Raw genomic sequence first — 17,391 nt, 5'->3', positions numbered from 1 at the left:
GAAACATGTTTTTTTTCTACAAAATTTATTTTTGCTACAAATTCGTATATATCACGTGTTTTAATAAAAAGTTAATATTGCAAAAGATAAACTTTAATATATAATGAATGGTATTCTTAAAAGTTAATAAATAAACTACGCCCTGTGCCGTCAAAAATGCACAAACAAAATATTTGACAAGTAATTTGTTGACATCATACGTTGAAAATATCTGTAATTTTACAATTTTTGTTCAGTTACCGCTTACAAACTTAACCAACAATGGAAGCATTAGATTTACTTGAAAAGCGTATTGATACACTATCTCGAATGTTGGGTCCGCTTCCCGACGAAGGAAACACAGCTTCTGCAGGTGCTGGCTCCGATTCAAACAAACCACCAGCCGCACCCGATACAGTAGTCGACTCATTACTAACAGTGAATAGTATGCTAAGTGGGGTTATTGGTAACCGTGAACAAATTGCAAAAACAATTGCTCGTGCTCCTGAACTTGAAAAATATTTGGATCCAAATTTCTTAGAAGAGAATCAACAAGTTCGCTCAAAAGAAGTTTATTTAAATGCTATAGCCCCAGACTTACATTCTCAATTCGAACAGTTGGATCGTGTAAAACAACTTGAACCGACATTAGGCGCTGAATATTTCCGCAGTATACCAGGCGAATGTACCGAAAATTTGAAACAGCATTCAGAAGATAACACCGAGTTCGCTCACCAAGCCGAGTTAATAGAAGAAAGTTTAATTTTGGCTATGAAACGATATGGGGAAATACAAACCGGACTTTTGGAGTCGCTTGGATCCATGAATAAACGGCTGGAAGCGATAGAAGAAAAAATGGATCAAAAAAAGCGGGCCGAAGCTGAAAAAGAACTACCCTCTCCTAAAGAGTGAACACTTTCGTCTATCTAATTCGTATTTGTATATTTTTAAGTTGCAATGGGCAGAAATTTAAGTTCATAGATATGTATTAACTTGTATTTTATATGTAGCGTTTATTCTGATTACTTCTAAGTCCATGTCCTTTGCTCTGTCATAAATATAATTGAAAAATTGCTAACTTCGAACAATTATTAATTCGGCAAAAACTTTTCGCGTGTTCTTTTAATATTTTATTTTTCTAATTAACAGGCTGTTTTCATCTACACCGGAATCTTGTGTTTTACTCTTCTTCTTCTTTATCTTTACGATGCGATTTTTTCTTGTCACTACGATTTGTTGAAGATGTGCTACTTGTTTTACTGCTTCTCTCACGCTCTTTTTCACGAGATTTGGAGCGGCGCCGAGTCTTTTCACGGCTACGCGAGCGCTCTCGCCGCGACCTGTAACGGGACTCCATTAAAAACTTCAGTTAATTAAAATAAATAAACCTTATCACCTTTCTCGTTCACGATCTCGGTCTCGATCGCGTCGTCTTCGTTCACGTTCTTCATCTACCACACGATCAGAGTCCTATATGTCAGAAACAAATAAAGCATTAAAAAATTACAATAAATATTTTCTTTTTGGTTAACTTACATCAAGTTTTTCGCTTCTGTCTCGTTCCCTTTCTCGCTCGGATTCTCGATCACGTTCCCGTTCACGTTCTCTGTCTCGTTCGCGGTCACGCTCTTTTTCACGCGATTTCGATCGTCTTCGGGTTTTTTCACGGCTACGCGAACGTTCTCGTCGTGGTCTAAAAAATAAATTATGTTATAATACAATTTTGAGTTCTTTAAATTCACTTACCTTTCACGTTCTCTTTCTCGCTCTCGTTCACGTTCCCGCTCTCTTTCGGTTTCTCGATCTCTTTCACGATCGCGATCCCTGTCTCTATCTCTTCGGTCCGTACGCTCATATTCCCGCTCTCTTTCACGCTCACGCTCGTGCCGTTCGCGATCCATAAGGACAGGATTTGGTGGCCCACCACCATGTGGAGCCATCATTCGTGGTGGCCCCATCGGCATTCTCATTGGTGGCGCTCCTCCGGGACCCATCATCATGCCCATACCTGGTGGAGGTGGTCCCATGCCTGAATTAAATATTTAAATTACTAATGAGATAAAGATTCTATTGAACAAAGTAAATTACTTACCCATATTTGGTGGAGGCATGCCAGGTAATAACGGTGGATGTTGCCGCATTTGTGGTGGCGGTCCCCCGATTTGTGGTGGGGGGACACCCATTGGCGGCACACCAGGTGGCCCAGCCATACCAGCTGCAGGTGGTGGTGCCATACTAGGCCCGGGCGTCAACTCTTTTATTCCTGAAGGCATCCAATTGGGATTTTCATTATTCCATTGTGACTCTTGTGTAGGCTCATAACCATAGTCAAATGTTTCGGGTTCCGGGAAATACGGTTCGTCATTAGGCGGTGGTGCACCAAAATTTGTTGGTATTTGTGATACCGTACCAGGACGTGAATATTCACGACATTCAGCTGTCATTACTTGAATAGGGTTCTCTTTACTGTTCGTACTGACAATTGGTCTTGGTCCTCGTGGCATACCCATTCCCATGCGAGGCGGTCCATGATGCATACCTTGAGGTGGTGGCAAAATTCCTGGTGGTGGCAATTGCATCTGCTCCGGCACCATCCCTTGTGTCATTGTGGTAATCGGTGCGCCATTTGCAGGACCGTCATGCTGTCTTTCACCAGATTGATTTATGTTTTGTGTTAAACTAGCCAAACCAACACCACTTTCTTGAATACGAAATCTTTTTTGTCGTTCACAATAAGCACGCCAGGTCTCTTCATTGAAACCGTAATTAAAATAATCAGTTATATCCGCTCCAGGTTTTCGCCACGGTTTATCTTCTAAGGAATCAATACTAAATTCATGTGCTGGAACACCGTTTATAGTACCAACGCCTTCAAAATCTTCAACACTGAATTTTCCGCCTGGCGCGCCAGATTTGGTCTTTTCTTGGCCTGATCCTGGTGGTCCACCCAATAAATTTGTTCGCTGCTTAATATTATACGTGCTGGGTGCTGCTTTTATATCACCAATTACCACATTAATATCATCGTCAGAGTCGTCGTCATCATCAGAATTCGCCTCACCATCTTCCGAACTTTTTGACTAAAGGTTATAAACATCAATATAATAAACACGCCAATTAATAATTTACTTTTAAATGTTTACCTTTTGTGCGTTTTCGCCCCCATCGTCGTCACCATCAGTAGTATCAGCCACTGTGCTAGCAGCTGCCGCTGCGGCTTCTTCATCCTCTTCCATTTCTTGTGCTGGATCTTCGAATTCCCCAAACGGCTCCTCTTCATCAGGAGATCCCCCCAGTGGTGGCACTGTTGCTTCACTTGCTCCCCCCAAAGCTGTTGCTTCATTTTCTGATTTTTGCGAAAGAAGCGGTCTTTCATCGGCAATGCCGCCTGCGGCCTCAACATTCTCTTCATTTGTTGTAGAATCAGGATTCGATGTGCCATAAAGCCAGCTATCCTCATTCGTATCATCGGCCATGATTTTCTATATATCTAATCTTTTGTCCTCAAAGGTTTTAAATGAAAATACGTATACTGTCACCAAAATGCGTTTATTAAAGTTTCTCGCCTAAGTAATATACTTACATAAATGCGTCTAATCGTTCGAGGCACAGGGCGACCGATAATTCAAATTCAACGCAGTAAATATTTATGAAACTGTTATACATGCGTTTGGTTTATTTTCGCAAAAGTTCTTTCGATATTTTTTTTTATTATCTCGTAACGTCAATCCTTAATAAAAAATTTCAGAAAAAAAAATAATTTTATTAATACTTTAGCTTAATGTATTTTCAATATGCAGATATGAATATACTATTGTAAATGTGTTCACATATCTTCCATATATATGTATTTAGTTTGTAAATTTATTACGAAATTATTTTTTTAATCAATTTGATGTTTATAATTTTCTATAAATGCATGCAATCTCTTTCTTTTTTGCATACTTTATAGTAAACCTAATGAATTTATTGTTTGCGCAAACGTAAATAAACAATTCATTAGATATTGTGCGGTATTGATATTGCAGTATAAAAAATTACTGGATAAAAAATATTATTTCCAAAAGAAAAAAAATTATTTAATTAGTTATTTGTCAATAAATTCCATGAGATACGGCAAATGTGTCTATTGTTACCTATCAGTATTTAATCAACTCGCTCTCAGCTTTAACATCTCTTGACTTAACATTCTATAAAAGCTTTAAATTGTTTCTGGTTTTACTTTTAAAAATCATTATTTTCTCATTCATTGTTGAAAGCGCTATTGATCAGTTAACAATTTATGTTCTAAAGCTATTTTTTAATTTTCGATAAATTGCTCGATTGAGTTGTTTCAAAATTATAACAGTAAGTGTAATTAAAGCAAAAAGCTTATAAATTATAAAAGAAAAATTTGCAGAATGCGTTTGAAAATTAGGTAAGTTATTGAAAATGTCCAAAACTCTTTATTGAAGCTCAATATTTACATTAGCAATATGTTTTAATAAATAATTAAATGTAAAAAAATAGCAATTCTTATTTAAGAATTTAATAATTGAATTAAATTTAAGTTGTTTTATTAATACCAAAATTATAAGAACTTTGTAAATAAAAAAAGCATAATAACAATTAATATCACGCAACAATATAAACCAAACTCAAAACTATGGTAAATAGTTTAATTCGTTTTGTGCTGTGAAAGTACGAATCTGCTTAAGAGTACCACTAAATATGTTAGAAGTTGGGTCGCGAAAAACATAAAATGTATTAATATTAAAAATCATGTTGTTTCATTTTGTCTTCATTCATCAGCACTTATATTTGTATAATAATGTATGTTTATTACAAGTAATGACCTCTCTAAAAGCCTGCTTTGTTGTTGTCCTGACGCACGGGATATACTCGCACACACCCTATTTAATCTATGACGCCAGAATGATCTGTTACTTATCAGCCTGAATATTTAAAATGTAATAAAAACAATGTGCAGTTATTAAAAACATGTTTTCCAGCAGAATTTCGTAACAACACACTTAAAGCTGTTGCTGAGTGCATTTCTGTCTAGCCGTCTGCTACTCGGAAGACGTATGTACATATGTAGATATTTAGAGCATCTCTAATACTATTATTTAATGAAAAGTAAACGTATTTTCCTAATATTACCTGCATTCTATAGAAAAGCAATATTTGTTTCTCTGATGTTTAAGTAGTCTTCAAGCAGCTATTTTTTTACAAAAAAATTAACAGTTTTACTCTCAATAGGCATATGTACATCTGTAAGTATGTATGTATGCACATAAAATGCCTTATGATTCACCTCAGTAGTAGTTCTCTTATCAATGTCTTCCCCCGACCTTAGAAAGCTGATGAAAGATTACTTTACTAATTGCCTAATCTGTAATATATGTATGTACATACATATGTGAGCCTGTTTAAGGCATTTGAAGCTACAAGTTGTTCATTAATTTTGAAAGCATCATAATTCGAAATTATATTTGCTTAATTCGTATTTATACATACTTATATTTTATTTGAAATGAGTTTTTAAATGTGGGTTCGCTAACGGTATTCTTAAAGGTATACCGCAACTGGCAAAATTTTTTAGAGGCAATCTGAGTTTTAAAATTATTATTCGAGTTACAAATATTTTTAGAAAAAAAGTTTACTTTTTTAACACTTATTGGTAGTATAGAACGTATGTCTATACTTTTAGTTTTATTACTGCAAATACATATATACATACATACATATTTACATACGTAGTTACAACTTCCTGCGCTATATGTCAAGTAATACCATTTTTTTATGTAGTAAAATCATTCATGTATACAAACGTGTGAATGTTCTTGTAATCTCAAATGCAAAATCTTATGGCATTTCATCATCATTTCTTTTCTTTTGCCATCTCCTTATCATCAACAACAATAACAATCGTTGCTTCGTAACAAAAGTGGGCATTTTTATCAAATTATTTAGAAATATTCAAACAAAAAAATTTCAAATTTTCCACCGTGGATATTATTATATGAATTTCGCATTTATTAAATATATTTTAATATGTTTATACATATTTTTATTTTTATGTGGCAATACCAATTTGTAAAATTAAAAAAAAAATAACTCAACTCATTTTGTACCATTAAATTGCTATTGGATAAGTTGAGTGTGAAGTTAATGTGAGTATAATGCTGATCGACGCAAAATTTATTTCCATGCTCTTATGTGTGTTTGTAGGTACATATATGTACATATGCCATGTTTCGGTTGTTGTTGTTTTTGAGCATGATATCAAATAAGAAGTCTGTTGTACTCAAGCGTAACAATAGAGAACAGACAGGTAATATCTACACAATACACATAGAGTATGTATGTATGTACATATGTATGTATATGCATAGAGTTAATTTGAGCCAAGTGAATAGTTTGACTCGAAATCGTAATTTGGAGAATTACTACGAGTAAAAATGTCTGTCAATTTCCTTCGTTGAGGTAAAGTGAAATTATAGTTTATTAGCGCTGGTTGCAGAGATAAAGAGATCTTTAACTCCTCTCTCACTGGAAGTGAGAGAGCAATTGCTAAACGTCAAAACCTACTGAACTTTGACAGCTAATCGAGTTCAGTAGGTTTTGACGTTTAGCAATTGGAAACGAGCGATGGCCAGATTGAAATCTTACCAAAAAAATATGTAAACGGAGGGATTAGTTGCATCGTTCAAGACCACTTATAAAAATGAAAATTAAATGAATTTGTGAAATTTAAAGGTATTTGATGAAAGGTTTTGTAATTTGAAGCATCATAGTATATTTTCAATGGAAAATGATTAAAAACATTTAATGATTGAGAGCTAACAAGCTTAAATCCTATTATTGGGTATTGAAAAGACAAAAGTCAGTTGTTATATCATTCTTTAAAAAGATTTAAATAGTTTCTACATATAATAAACAACAACTATATAGTAGTCTTTATTCGTATTAAATGTTGGGTGTTTCAATTTAATGCCCACAAATAATTATTTTTTTCAATCTGGCCATAATGGAAAACGTTATAAAAAACGCTAATTTTGGGGCGCTCTCACACTGGAATAAGTTTAACAACCCTTTATTCCTGGCTGGTTGCTTTGATTGTGTGGATAAAATTGGACAACTATTTGTTTTTAAGTTGTGAAAATGGCAGATTTTGAAATAAGGTATTTGATATTTTTTTAACTTAGTAATGTATTAAATAATAATTCAAATTGAGTTAAGCAAAAATGTGTAATCATAATACGATATATGTATATATTTGATCTTTTTTTAACTTAGTAATGTATTAAATAATAATTCAAATTGAGTTAAGCAAAAATGTGTAATCATAATACGATATATTCTAATATGTATTATACATTAACCAGCTTATTCACTTGGCGCATTTTAACTGTGAAGCGTTTTTAATCGTGTGAGATAATGACAAAAAAACGTGCGCGCTTTGAAACATAAGCATACGTATCGTATTGTTTTTGTATTTATCTGTTTGTGTAAGTGTAAACACGAGGTTGGTCAACAACAATTTGACACCACCTCGCATGCAATGGTAGTCAAATGTCAAAAAACAGCTGTGCGTCGTTTTAGTTCTGTGCAGATTTAATGTTTTTACGTTTGAAAATTCGGTATGCATTGCATATTTGCAATTGCACAACACAACCAATGAGCCTACTTAAGTGCAAACATGTGACAAAAAGTTTTTCTTACAGCAGGTTTGTTTGTGTAAATAATATCACTAGTTGAATGAAAGAAAACTGTGTAGGCATATTTAATACTTTCATTCTGCAATTTTTATCGTCTACAATGTTGCCGATATACTCGATTCTCCCTGATTTTTGTAAGCGGGAAAATTTGTATTGAAAGTTTAAAATACTATGTAACTAATATTAATAATTATAATAAAAAAAATGCTGAAAATCTTTTTAAATATGCCAAAAAATAATTAAAAATAATCGAAAAAATTTAAGTAGGCACAAAATTAATACTTTCTATAACATATTTGTTAATGTCTATTGATTTCAACCGACTTTGGTAGTGATCTCATATATATGTCTGGTTCAAATCTGGTACCGCTCTTGAATAATTAAAGTGCAATATAATCGATAGTTGACTTGCAGGAGGAGCTTACTAACTCGAACTCAAAACACGAAATATTAAAAACATTTTCACATTAACAAATTATTTAGGATGTCGAACGTTTTGTAATTGTACCTTTTTATTTTTAAACTAATACATATTTTTGGTGGAAACTTACTGCGTATAGAAATATATTTGAAATATTTGAAATCGAATAGAAATTTGAATCATTTAGTTTTAGAGTAGTCAATGTAGCGATGTTCAGATTATCATTTGTTCGTATTTTCGAGTTCATACTTTATCTACAAAAGCTCGTTTGACAAGGTAACCGTATCTATTATATACATACATATGTGTGTACATATATATGTATTATTTCTCGAGTATATGTATTTCGTGATCGACACATTCGATAGTTAGGTAGATATAGTCGTTATCCTCATGACTTATAAAACTGATTTTTAGTGATTTAGTTTAATTCACTATAATAAAAATATACTAAAGCCGTATAATTGTATATACATAGGTAAGTGTAAAGGCATATTTAATGGCGCAAAATTTACAGAATGTTTAACAATTAAAAGTATCGATAACGACATACATATATACTAATGTAATCGTTGATAAAAGCTTTATTGAAAGTTTTACCAATCTCTTCTGGAAAGCAATGTCGGCACATTTGTGCTTAGTTGTAGACGTATTTTTTTTGTGAACGCGGAGTAATTTACACGTTTTTATAAAAACAAAATTGTTAATATAATATTATTAAAGAAAAAAACATTGCAAGAAATTATTAATAGTGTGAAGTAAACGTATTAAGTGTTTATTTTAATAAATGTGATTCACCGATTAAGTTCGTTACCTGTTTGCACGATCGTAATTTTTACGAACGAACTACCCGACCACAAGCAATTGGAGAGAAATACCAACCTCGGGGAAGAACCCATCTCAAATGGCGGTGCCTCATCACGATGAACAACGAATGAATTCAACAACATTCATTTTAATTTGATCACTTGATCAAGTCAGTTGTTAATTGCGCAAAAAGTTTCAACCTGCAAGACAAGTAGTTAAAATATTAAAGACACATATGCTTACATGTGTTTAAGTTCTTTGAATTGTGCTTAGTGTTAGAGTCAACATAAAGTAACATTATAGTATTCAGTGTCGTAATCGTGACAACGTGAAATTAGAAGTGATTCAAGGTTGAATATTATAAATATCAATACACACACATATACATGTATACTATATAACAATAAAGTTATCTCCCTATCAAAAGAAAAAGATAAACATAATCAAAATATTCAAAATGATAAACGAGTACATAGATATGGATACGCACAGTATTCGCTACGTAAGCGAATCATCAAACGCCAGTACTAGTGGATATTCAACAATGTCACCTGGATATAGTAGCGTGCAGTCAACCCCACCGTCACCATCACAGTCTCCATCGTCTCAATTACGAACAGAATTTTCAAATATGAACTTACCCTCCGAGTCTCCACACAATCAACCTTCTTACGCCACATTGCAAAATGCAACCCTGTTGTACAACCAAAATGCTCATCCCTTAAATGCAACAAATAATTGTATGAATTTCGCACCGGTTATGGGAATGCCTTCAGCAATGGTTACATTACCACAACATCAATACGGTGGACTTCCTACACAATCATCACAAATGTTCACAAATATTTCTGGAGCGACGAAGAAAACAATAACATCAAATGGGAAATATCCTGCGGAGCTGCGTATACTTGAACATCCTGTGGAAAAATTTCGTTTTCGTTATAAATCTGAAATGCACGGAACACATGGTTCGTTGAATGGTGCCAATTCCAAGCGTACGCCAAAAACATTCCCCGAAGTGGAATTGTGTAATTTTAATGGTAAAGCTGTTATACGATGTAGCCTCTTTCAAACCAATCTGGAAAGTCCACACTCGCATCAATTAGTAGTGCGTAAAGATGATACTGACATTTGTGATCCACATAGTTTGATTGTTTCCCCCGAGCGTGGGTACGTGGCACAATTTCAAAATATGGGAATCATACACACAGCAAAGAAGTTTATTTTTGATGAATTATTAAATAAGAAAATGAATAGATTGAAATTTGAATTGGCTCGTGATGAATTAACTACAAAAGAAGTACAAGAGTTACATAAAGAAACAGAAAAAGAGTCAAAGGAAATGAACCTCAATCAGGTAAACAACATTGTAGGGAGTGTGCTTTTTTATATTTTTAAAACTTATGTTTACTCTTATAGGTGCGTTTATGTTTTGAAGCGTTCAAAGTGGAAGATGATGACACTTACACTCGTATAGCTGCCCCGGTATATACAAACCCTATCAACAACCGTAAATCCGCACAAACTGGTGAACTACGCATATGTCGTTTAAGTATTGCTACCGGAAGTGTGTCTGGCGGCGATGATCTCATTCTTCTAGTTGAAAAAGTTAGCAAGAAAAACATAAAAGTACGTTTCTATGAATTCAACGATGACGAAGACCTAGTGTGGGAAGCATATGGTAAATTCCGAGAATCTGACGTCCATCACCAATACGCAATTGTTTGTCAAACTCCGCCATACAAAGACAAGGATATTGATAAGCCTGTAGATGTTTGCATAGAATTGGTACGACCTACCGATGATGAACGTAGTTATCCACCTGTAACTTTCCGTTATAAGCCTCGTGACGTCATTGTTTCGCGGAAACGACGTCGAACCTGCTCGAGGTCCACTAGCAGTTCTGGTTCTGGCAGCTCTTTAAGTTCGTTTGAATTACCAAAACCAGTACAGGAACAAACAGCTAACGTAAAAGTGGAAAACCATCAAATACAAATGCAACTTGGTAACACTGGAGGTGAAGGTGGTGATTATAGAATGAATAATCCAACCATTAGTGAAGAATATGACAAAAATTTACAAATCAATCGGTTAATAGGTAGCGATACGTTTAAAGAATGTATGCAAATGAATTCCGAAGAACTCGAAAATATATGCCGAATAGATTCTATTGGCAACATATCGGGTATCATAGATATTTATAATGAGCTTTCTGGACCTGGAACTCCTACCAATAATCTTACTGGAACTCTCGTAGAGGATGGTGTATCCACAACATCCTTTTCAAACCGACAAATATCTAGTGATTTACGTAAAGAGTATATGAAATCTATAGTAGTAGCACCTACGGACGTACAGCGCAATAGCTATTTACAAAAAATATTTAAAATATTCGATGATATAAGAACATCGAAAAATAAAAGTGAAAACGAATTAACGAAAGCAAAAGCAGCAAAAGAAATTGATGATATATTTATGGAGCATTCGGAAAGAAATGAATTTCGTGAAAATATTCTCCATGAAATTATAGCTAGTGATAATCCGAAATTGGTCATAAAAATATGTCATGTATTGGAATATTTCAAGCTAACATACCTCTTTAGTAAAGTGCTGAATGCACGCAATGAAAGCGCTCTACATACTGCATGCTTGCACAATCGAGTCAATTATATACGCCCTCTATTAGGACTCGGTTGCGATCCAAATATTCAAAATCATGATGGAAACACAGCACTGCATATTGCAGTTAAAGAACAACATGATAAATGTACTGAAAGTTTTCTGAATAGTGGTGTACGCCTAAATTTGGCGATTAAGAACGACGAAGGCTTTACACCACTGCATTTAGCTATTCGACAAAGGAATTATGACGTGGCTAAAAAGTTATTGCAACATGATCACCGAGCAGCACTTGTACCAAATGCTAAGGAACAAAACAATGCCTTACATATGGCCGTATTGCAATCAGATTATGAGTTTGTTAAGTTGATTTTAGAAACTGCAACACAAAATGTAATCGAACTCATGCATGCATCCAATGCAGCTGGACGTAATGCTGGTGACTTAGCTAAAGAGCTTAATACAAAAGTGGGCACACAAATTATCACATATTTCACATCGTTAGGTTATAAAGCCGTTGACAGTGTTAATTTAGTTGTTAAAGAAGAGGAAATGTCTTCAACTTCCGGTGAAGAAGACGAAGAAGGAACATCGAATTCATTCGATGAAACTAAACAGAGGGGAAAAATCAGAGTTAAGGACGAATTTAAAGGCATGGGCCTGAATGAAGTGGACAATGACATTGCCGTAAATAAGCAACCGACAACTTTTGAGGAACTGTTGTGCGATGCACAAAAATATCGGAATCTAGTTGCTGCTTTAAGTGTGCAAGATAAATGGAAGCAGCTAGCTGTGCCCTGCAAAATGCAACATTTACTTTGTTTGTGGAACAAAGCTGACGATATGTTAGATTATATGCGTAAAAATATTGAATATGACGTTTTCATCAATGCCTTAGGCCTTGTAGATAAACAGATCTTAAAGCTGCTACAAAATATATAAATAAGTACATATTTAAACGAAGAGAAAATTTAATTTATAATTATATCTGCGTTATTAAGGTGTTTAGACTTACTTTTTTTTTTTTTTGGCATGTCAAGTACTACAAACAATTTTTTTTAATTACAATGTACTGGCCAACTTATAATTTGTTTGTATAACTTATCTACTTCTATTTATAAAGAATAAAAATAATTCCAAATTGTACTATAATATAATAAATAATATATAATGAATAAACTTATTTACTCAGATGTACAGAACATACGCACTTGTTGTCATTAGTATTCGAAAAATTATGTGAACATATCAGATATGATAATGGGTTTTATGATAAAGAGGTGTACATAATGGCTATAGGTATTGATAAAGGTATGTAACATGATTAATAAATATTTTTACTTTCCGCAAACTCTTCCGCATATTTTGGGGGAATTTACTTACAAGCCCCCAATAATTTCTACGAGAAAACGTCACCAAATGTATGATGTTTATTTCTATTTAACATTGGAACAACATATGTGCATGGGTAAATCCCCACATATACTAGCAAATACTTATTTATTGTGCAATGCTTGTTTGTTATTTCAAATGAACAACAAATACATATATGAGTATGTGAATCCCCTTGAGTTATTCATTGACGCGATGTCATGAATGCTTTTAATCTACACCCATACTTTTTTGTGTATTTGTAGGTTTTGCATTATGTATGAGTATATGTGCATTCTTATTACGTACATACATATGTACATACATCACATTTTCTCAGGAATCGATTCAAGTTTGTTGCGGGCCAAGTCTGATTCTTTTGAATTATATGTAATATGAAAAGCTACGGTTTACACTTGTTTTAACTATTGATATTTCTGATAAGTATGAATTTATAAGCGAATTATGTTATATGTATGTACTATTTATAAAAAGAGTATCTAATACATTTCGGCGGATGATATGAAAACGGTATTAGTTATGCAATCCTTATAATAAAAAATAAAACCTCATATTAAAGACTTCTACATACATATGTATTTATCGCATGGAAATCATGTAGACGCATATTACACTTACTTCTGCCCACATATATCAAAAAGTGCATTTCCTGGATAAACCGTTAGATAACATGAATGAGAACCAGTAAACAAACGCTGAAAACGATTTGAATAACCGTTACATCAACACTAGTATTGACGATCTGCATACAGAAATGTCGATGAATGGATTACACATTTGAATAAGAAGCTAGATTATATTCGTATAGCTCCACCGACGTTATAATACCCTTCACAGGTACGTCACGGTTTTCTATGTGCATAAATGATCACCGTGTTAAGTTGAGTCGATTAAGCCACGACCGTCTGTCTGTCACACGGACTAAATATGATAACATCAGCCGATAATATCGAGTCGAAATTTTGTGCATGTGCTCTTCTCCCCAAGAAGCGTTTCATACTTTTTATGGTCTCCGACCTTTCTTTTTGGATATTACAATCATCGTGACAAACTTAATAATGTCAAACGTATTTATTTGTAACTTTTCAACTTTTAAAAACGTGTTAATAACGGTAGAAATACTATAGAACATTTGTGAAAAGAGGACATTAGACTAAGGCGCTCTTATGTTACTATTTTGAAATCTATCAGGCTCCTTATTATGGAATATGATATAAGGATTCTATAAAAACATTGTAATGAAAGTCACTCCAGCAGCATGAGTAAGAGGTTTTCTCATGTGACGATTCTAATAAATATGCAGATGCAAAAATATAGATTTATACATACATACATACATATGTGTGTATGTTGAAAGCTTTTTGTATGGTATATATACCTATATAGGAACGTGACAACGTTGGGGATTTTCTTACGAACTCAGATAACCTCAATTTAAAAAGAATATATGTGTATGTGTACATGTCCATATATGTATGTATATACTGTGGTCAATTATTATATATGAAGCACTGATTTTATCATAAGCAATAAAATGGTTTAAAATCAAACTGTGCACATTGTATACATTTAGGTAGGTACTTATTTATGTAAAAGTTACAAATTTTGATTTTTCGATATTCAATTGTTTTTAAGATACGGTTAAAACAATAACTATAAAAAATCATATTTTATTTACAGTCATGAGGCGAAAATCATCGATGGAAAGGCTATTGCCGACAAAATTAAGAATGAGCTCAAGGAAAAGATTGCGGATTATGTAGCACAGGGAAATCGTGCACCAAGGCTAACCGCTATTTTAGTTGGCACGGATCCAGCTAGCCAGACATATGTAAAAAATAAGATGCTCGCTGCTAAAACCGTTGGTATAATTAGCAACACCATCGATTTGCCTGATACTACTAGCCAGGAGGAGCTTTTACAGTACATTGGGAAGTTAAATGAAGATACGACTGTTGATGGTATCCTAGTTCAGTTACCTGTACCGGATCACATTGATGAGCATACCATTTGTAATGCTATAGCGCCGTCGAAAGACGTTGATGGTTTTAACGAGATAAATGTCGGTCGCTTAGCACTCGATATGAAGAGCATTGTACCAGCAACACCATTGGGTGTGTATGAGTTGTTACGACGGACCGAAATACCCACATTCGGCAAAAATGTAGTGGTAATTGGACGTTCCAAGAATGTAGGCATGCCAACAGCGATGCTGTTACATACAGATGGTCGACATGTGTCGAAGGGTATGGATGCCACAGTAACCATATGTCATCGCAATACGCCACCTGAACAACTTAAAAAACATTGTCAGAATGCTGATATAATAATTACCGCTGTTGGCAAGCCGGGACTTGTGCGCCGTGATATGGTTAAGGCTGGTGCTTGCGTCATAGATATTGGTATAACACGCATACCCGGAGCAGAGCCAGGTAAAACCAAGCTTGTCGGTGATGTCGATTTTGAAGGTGAGTAACGAATTCGAAGTATTTATTGGTTAAGTTCTTATTTAATTATTTTCAATTACAGAAGTGCGTAAAGTGGCTGGCCACATAACGCCGGTGCCAGGCGGAGTTGGACCGATGACAGTGGCGATGTTAATGAGCAATACATTCATGGTAGCACAGACGCTCGCTAAGACGAAACTTTCCACTAGTTTCGTCAGCGATTAGACTCTTCGCAGTAGAAAATTTATTTAAAATTATAGTTTTACTACTAAAGTATTTTTTGTTTCTTATTTTACTATCATCTAATATGTAATTAATATGCTAAATATGTATAACAAAAGATACATACAATGTATGTAGTCATAAGATATATGTATACATACGTACATATGTATAATAAAGAAAAATTTATACACAAAGACATATGTACATGCATGTTATGGTGGAACATGTGAACGTTAATTGGGTGAAAAAATTATTAAATATTATAAATCTCGCTAAACTTTTAGACTTTGTAGACCTGACCTAGTATAAACGGATGAAGTTTACTATACCTAACAATTTAACTTTCATTTCTTTTTTCAAATTTCACTGCACTCAGTTCTTCCAAAATTTGAAAAAACGTATACACTCTCATTTTTGGGTGTTATAACAATATCTCCTTTTTGCATGATTAACATGGGACAACATGGGATTGGACATAGGATAGTAGATTGCTTGTGCAAAAAAAATCAGATTTTCATATGAAACTCACTATTGGAACCAATTTAAAAAATAATATGTGTAAAAGAAGAAATACGTGTGAAAGAATTTTAATTAACATGTAAATCTATCTATTCGTACCATGAGAATGCACTTGGTATTATATGTACAGCTATGGACATATAAATGGCACATTCATTTAAGTATACTTTCATATGCTAAAGTATCTTTAATATTCTTTCAAACAACCAAGTTTTTGCGGATTTCTGAAAGTTTATTCCTTACATATAAAATATAGCACAAACTCAATTTCGAATGCATTAATAACACAACAAAAATTATGAAAAGGTAGAAAAAGTGGTGAAATTAGATGGACACATAAATGGCACAATCTGCAAAAGAGGGTAAAAGTCGAGTTAAAAACGGGTTTTTATCTGGTTCTTTTGTGTACAAACAATTTAGTAGCTAATATTTTGTGCTATAGCCTTTGTTTTTAATGACTGCTTCACACCTGCGACTCATACTCTCAACCAGTTTTTCACACTTGGTCTTAGGTGTGGCATGCCTAGCTTCTTGAACGGCAGCCCAAAGATCGTCCAGATTTTTATAATTTTTCATGGCGACTCTAATCTTGACTTCATTCCATAAGTTTTCAATGGGATTTAAGTCGGGGCTCTGCGCTGGCCAATCTAAGACGATTTTCTCCGCACTAAACCAATTCTTAACTAGTTTGGAGGAGTGTTTGGGGTCATTGTCTTGCATAAATTTCCATTTAATTGGCATGTTATCGAAGGCATATGGTTCCATATGATGTCTCAAAATGTCTAAGTATTGAAACTTATCCATCTTGCCGTTTATCCGTACGAGTGGCCCTATGCCATGCCAGGAAAATGCACCCCAAACCATAATGTTTCCGCCCCCGTGTTTGATTGTCTTCTGTGTGAACCTTGGATTAAATTCTTGGCTTTTAGGACGATGAACAAAGACTCTTCCATCTGGCCCTATCCTGTTGATCTTCGTTTCGTCACTCCACAATATGTTTTTCCAAAAATTGATTGCTTTTTCTTGATGGGCTCTGGCGAAGGCCAATCGTTTAGAAATGTTTTTTTTTGACAGGAGTGGCTTTTTCCTAGAAATGTGCCCAAACAAGTTTGCTTCATTCAGTCGTCTCCTGACAAGCCTACAGGATATTTCTGTATCCAATGATTGGTTGATATCGGCTGCTATCTGTCGTGATGACTTGAATGGGTCATTTTTGGACATTCTTACAATAGCAGCATCCGTACGCGCATCTGTTTTTCGAGGCCTTGATTTTCGAATT

The 17,391-nt window shown here is 34.2% G+C and overlaps 4 protein-coding genes across 6 annotated transcripts; 3 read left to right on the top strand and 1 right to left on the bottom strand.

Annotated features, from left to right (window-relative positions):
* The first annotated feature begins 165 nt into the window (after positions 1-165).
* LOC126750773 (uncharacterized) lies at positions 166-1,085 on the top strand. The gene has a single exon (XM_050460503.1). It carries the CDS (start codon positions 262-264, stop codon positions 889-891), a length of 630 nt encoding a protein of 209 aa, XP_050316460.1. The 5' UTR covers positions 166-261; the 3' UTR covers positions 892-1,085.
* Positions 968-3,697, bottom strand: LOC126768109 (pre-mRNA 3'-end-processing factor FIP1). The gene is made up of 6 exons (XM_050486003.1): positions 3,123-3,697; positions 2,072-3,059; positions 1,726-2,008; positions 1,516-1,672; positions 1,376-1,449; positions 968-1,319 (listed from the first exon to the last, which is right to left on the bottom strand). Exons 1-6 carry the CDS (start codon positions 3,453-3,455, stop codon positions 1,160-1,162), a joined length of 1,995 nt encoding a protein of 664 aa, XP_050341960.1. The 5' UTR covers positions 3,456-3,697; the 3' UTR covers positions 968-1,159.
* A 541-nt stretch (positions 3,698-4,238) lies between these two features.
* Positions 4,239-15,830, top strand: LOC126750756 (bifunctional methylenetetrahydrofolate dehydrogenase/cyclohydrolase, mitochondrial). 3 transcript variants are annotated; one of them, XM_050460479.1, is made up of 3 exons: positions 4,239-4,396; positions 14,602-15,389; positions 15,451-15,830. In XM_050460479.1, the coding sequence occupies exons 1-3, from the start codon at positions 4,380-4,382 to the stop codon at positions 15,591-15,593; spliced, it is 948 nt and encodes a 315-aa protein (XP_050316436.1). In that variant the 5' UTR covers positions 4,239-4,379; the 3' UTR covers positions 15,594-15,830. The 3 variants fall into 3 exon arrangements, with proteins under 3 accessions (XP_050316436.1, XP_050316435.1, XP_050316434.1); XM_050460478.1 differs by lacking the exon at positions 4,239-4,396 and adding an exon at positions 7,046-7,145; XM_050460477.1 differs by lacking the exon at positions 4,239-4,396 and adding an exon at positions 7,513-7,691.
* LOC126768102 (nuclear factor NF-kappa-B p110 subunit) lies at positions 8,739-12,733 on the top strand. Its single transcript, XM_050485996.1, has 2 exons — positions 8,739-10,267; positions 10,330-12,733. Exons 1-2 carry the CDS (start codon positions 9,368-9,370, stop codon positions 12,469-12,471), a joined length of 3,042 nt encoding a protein of 1,013 aa, XP_050341953.1. The 5' UTR covers positions 8,739-9,367; the 3' UTR covers positions 12,472-12,733.
* Positions 15,831-17,391: the final 1,561 nt, after the last annotated feature.

Source organism: Bactrocera neohumeralis, chromosome 2 (genome assembly GCF_024586455.1).
Source record: "Bactrocera neohumeralis isolate Rockhampton chromosome 2, APGP_CSIRO_Bneo_wtdbg2-racon-allhic-juicebox.fasta_v2, whole genome shotgun sequence".
Classification (NCBI taxonomy): Eukaryota; Metazoa; Arthropoda; class Insecta; order Diptera; family Tephritidae; genus Bactrocera; species Bactrocera neohumeralis.
This window is presented reverse-complemented; position numbering and strand designations above follow the sequence as displayed.

Excerpts from the sequence above, each read along its gene's own strand:
- LOC126750773 (XM_050460503.1), top strand. The coding sequence starts at position 262 with ATGGAAGCATTAGATTTACTTGAAAAGCGTATTGATACACTATCTCGA.
- LOC126768109 (XM_050486003.1), bottom strand. The coding sequence starts at position 3,455 with ATGGCCGATGATACGAATGAGGATAGCTGGCTTTATGGCACATCGAAT. Across the intron at positions 1,450-1,515 it reads ACAGAAGCGAAAAACTTGAT|GACTCTGATCGTGTGGTAGA; the intron begins GTAAGTTAACCA and ends TCTGACATATAG. Across the intron at positions 1,320-1,375 it reads CGAGATCGTGAACGAGAAAG|GTCGCGGCGAGAGCGCTCGC; the intron begins GTGATAAGGTTT and ends GTCCCGTTACAG.
- LOC126750756 (XM_050460477.1), top strand. The coding sequence starts at position 7,582 with ATGTTTTTACGTTTGAAAATTCGGTATGCATTGCATATTTGCAATTGC. Across the intron at positions 7,692-14,601 it reads AAAAGTTTTTCTTACAGCAG|TCATGAGGCGAAAATCATCG; the intron begins GTTTGTTTGTGT and ends TTTTATTTACAG. Across the intron at positions 15,390-15,450 it reads CGGTGATGTCGATTTTGAAG|AAGTGCGTAAAGTGGCTGGC; the intron begins GTGAGTAACGAA and ends TTTCAATTACAG.
- LOC126768102 (XM_050485996.1), top strand. The coding sequence starts at position 9,368 with ATGATAAACGAGTACATAGATATGGATACGCACAGTATTCGCTACGTA. Across the intron at positions 10,268-10,329 it reads AGGAAATGAACCTCAATCAG|GTGCGTTTATGTTTTGAAGC; the intron begins GTAAACAACATT and ends TTACTCTTATAG.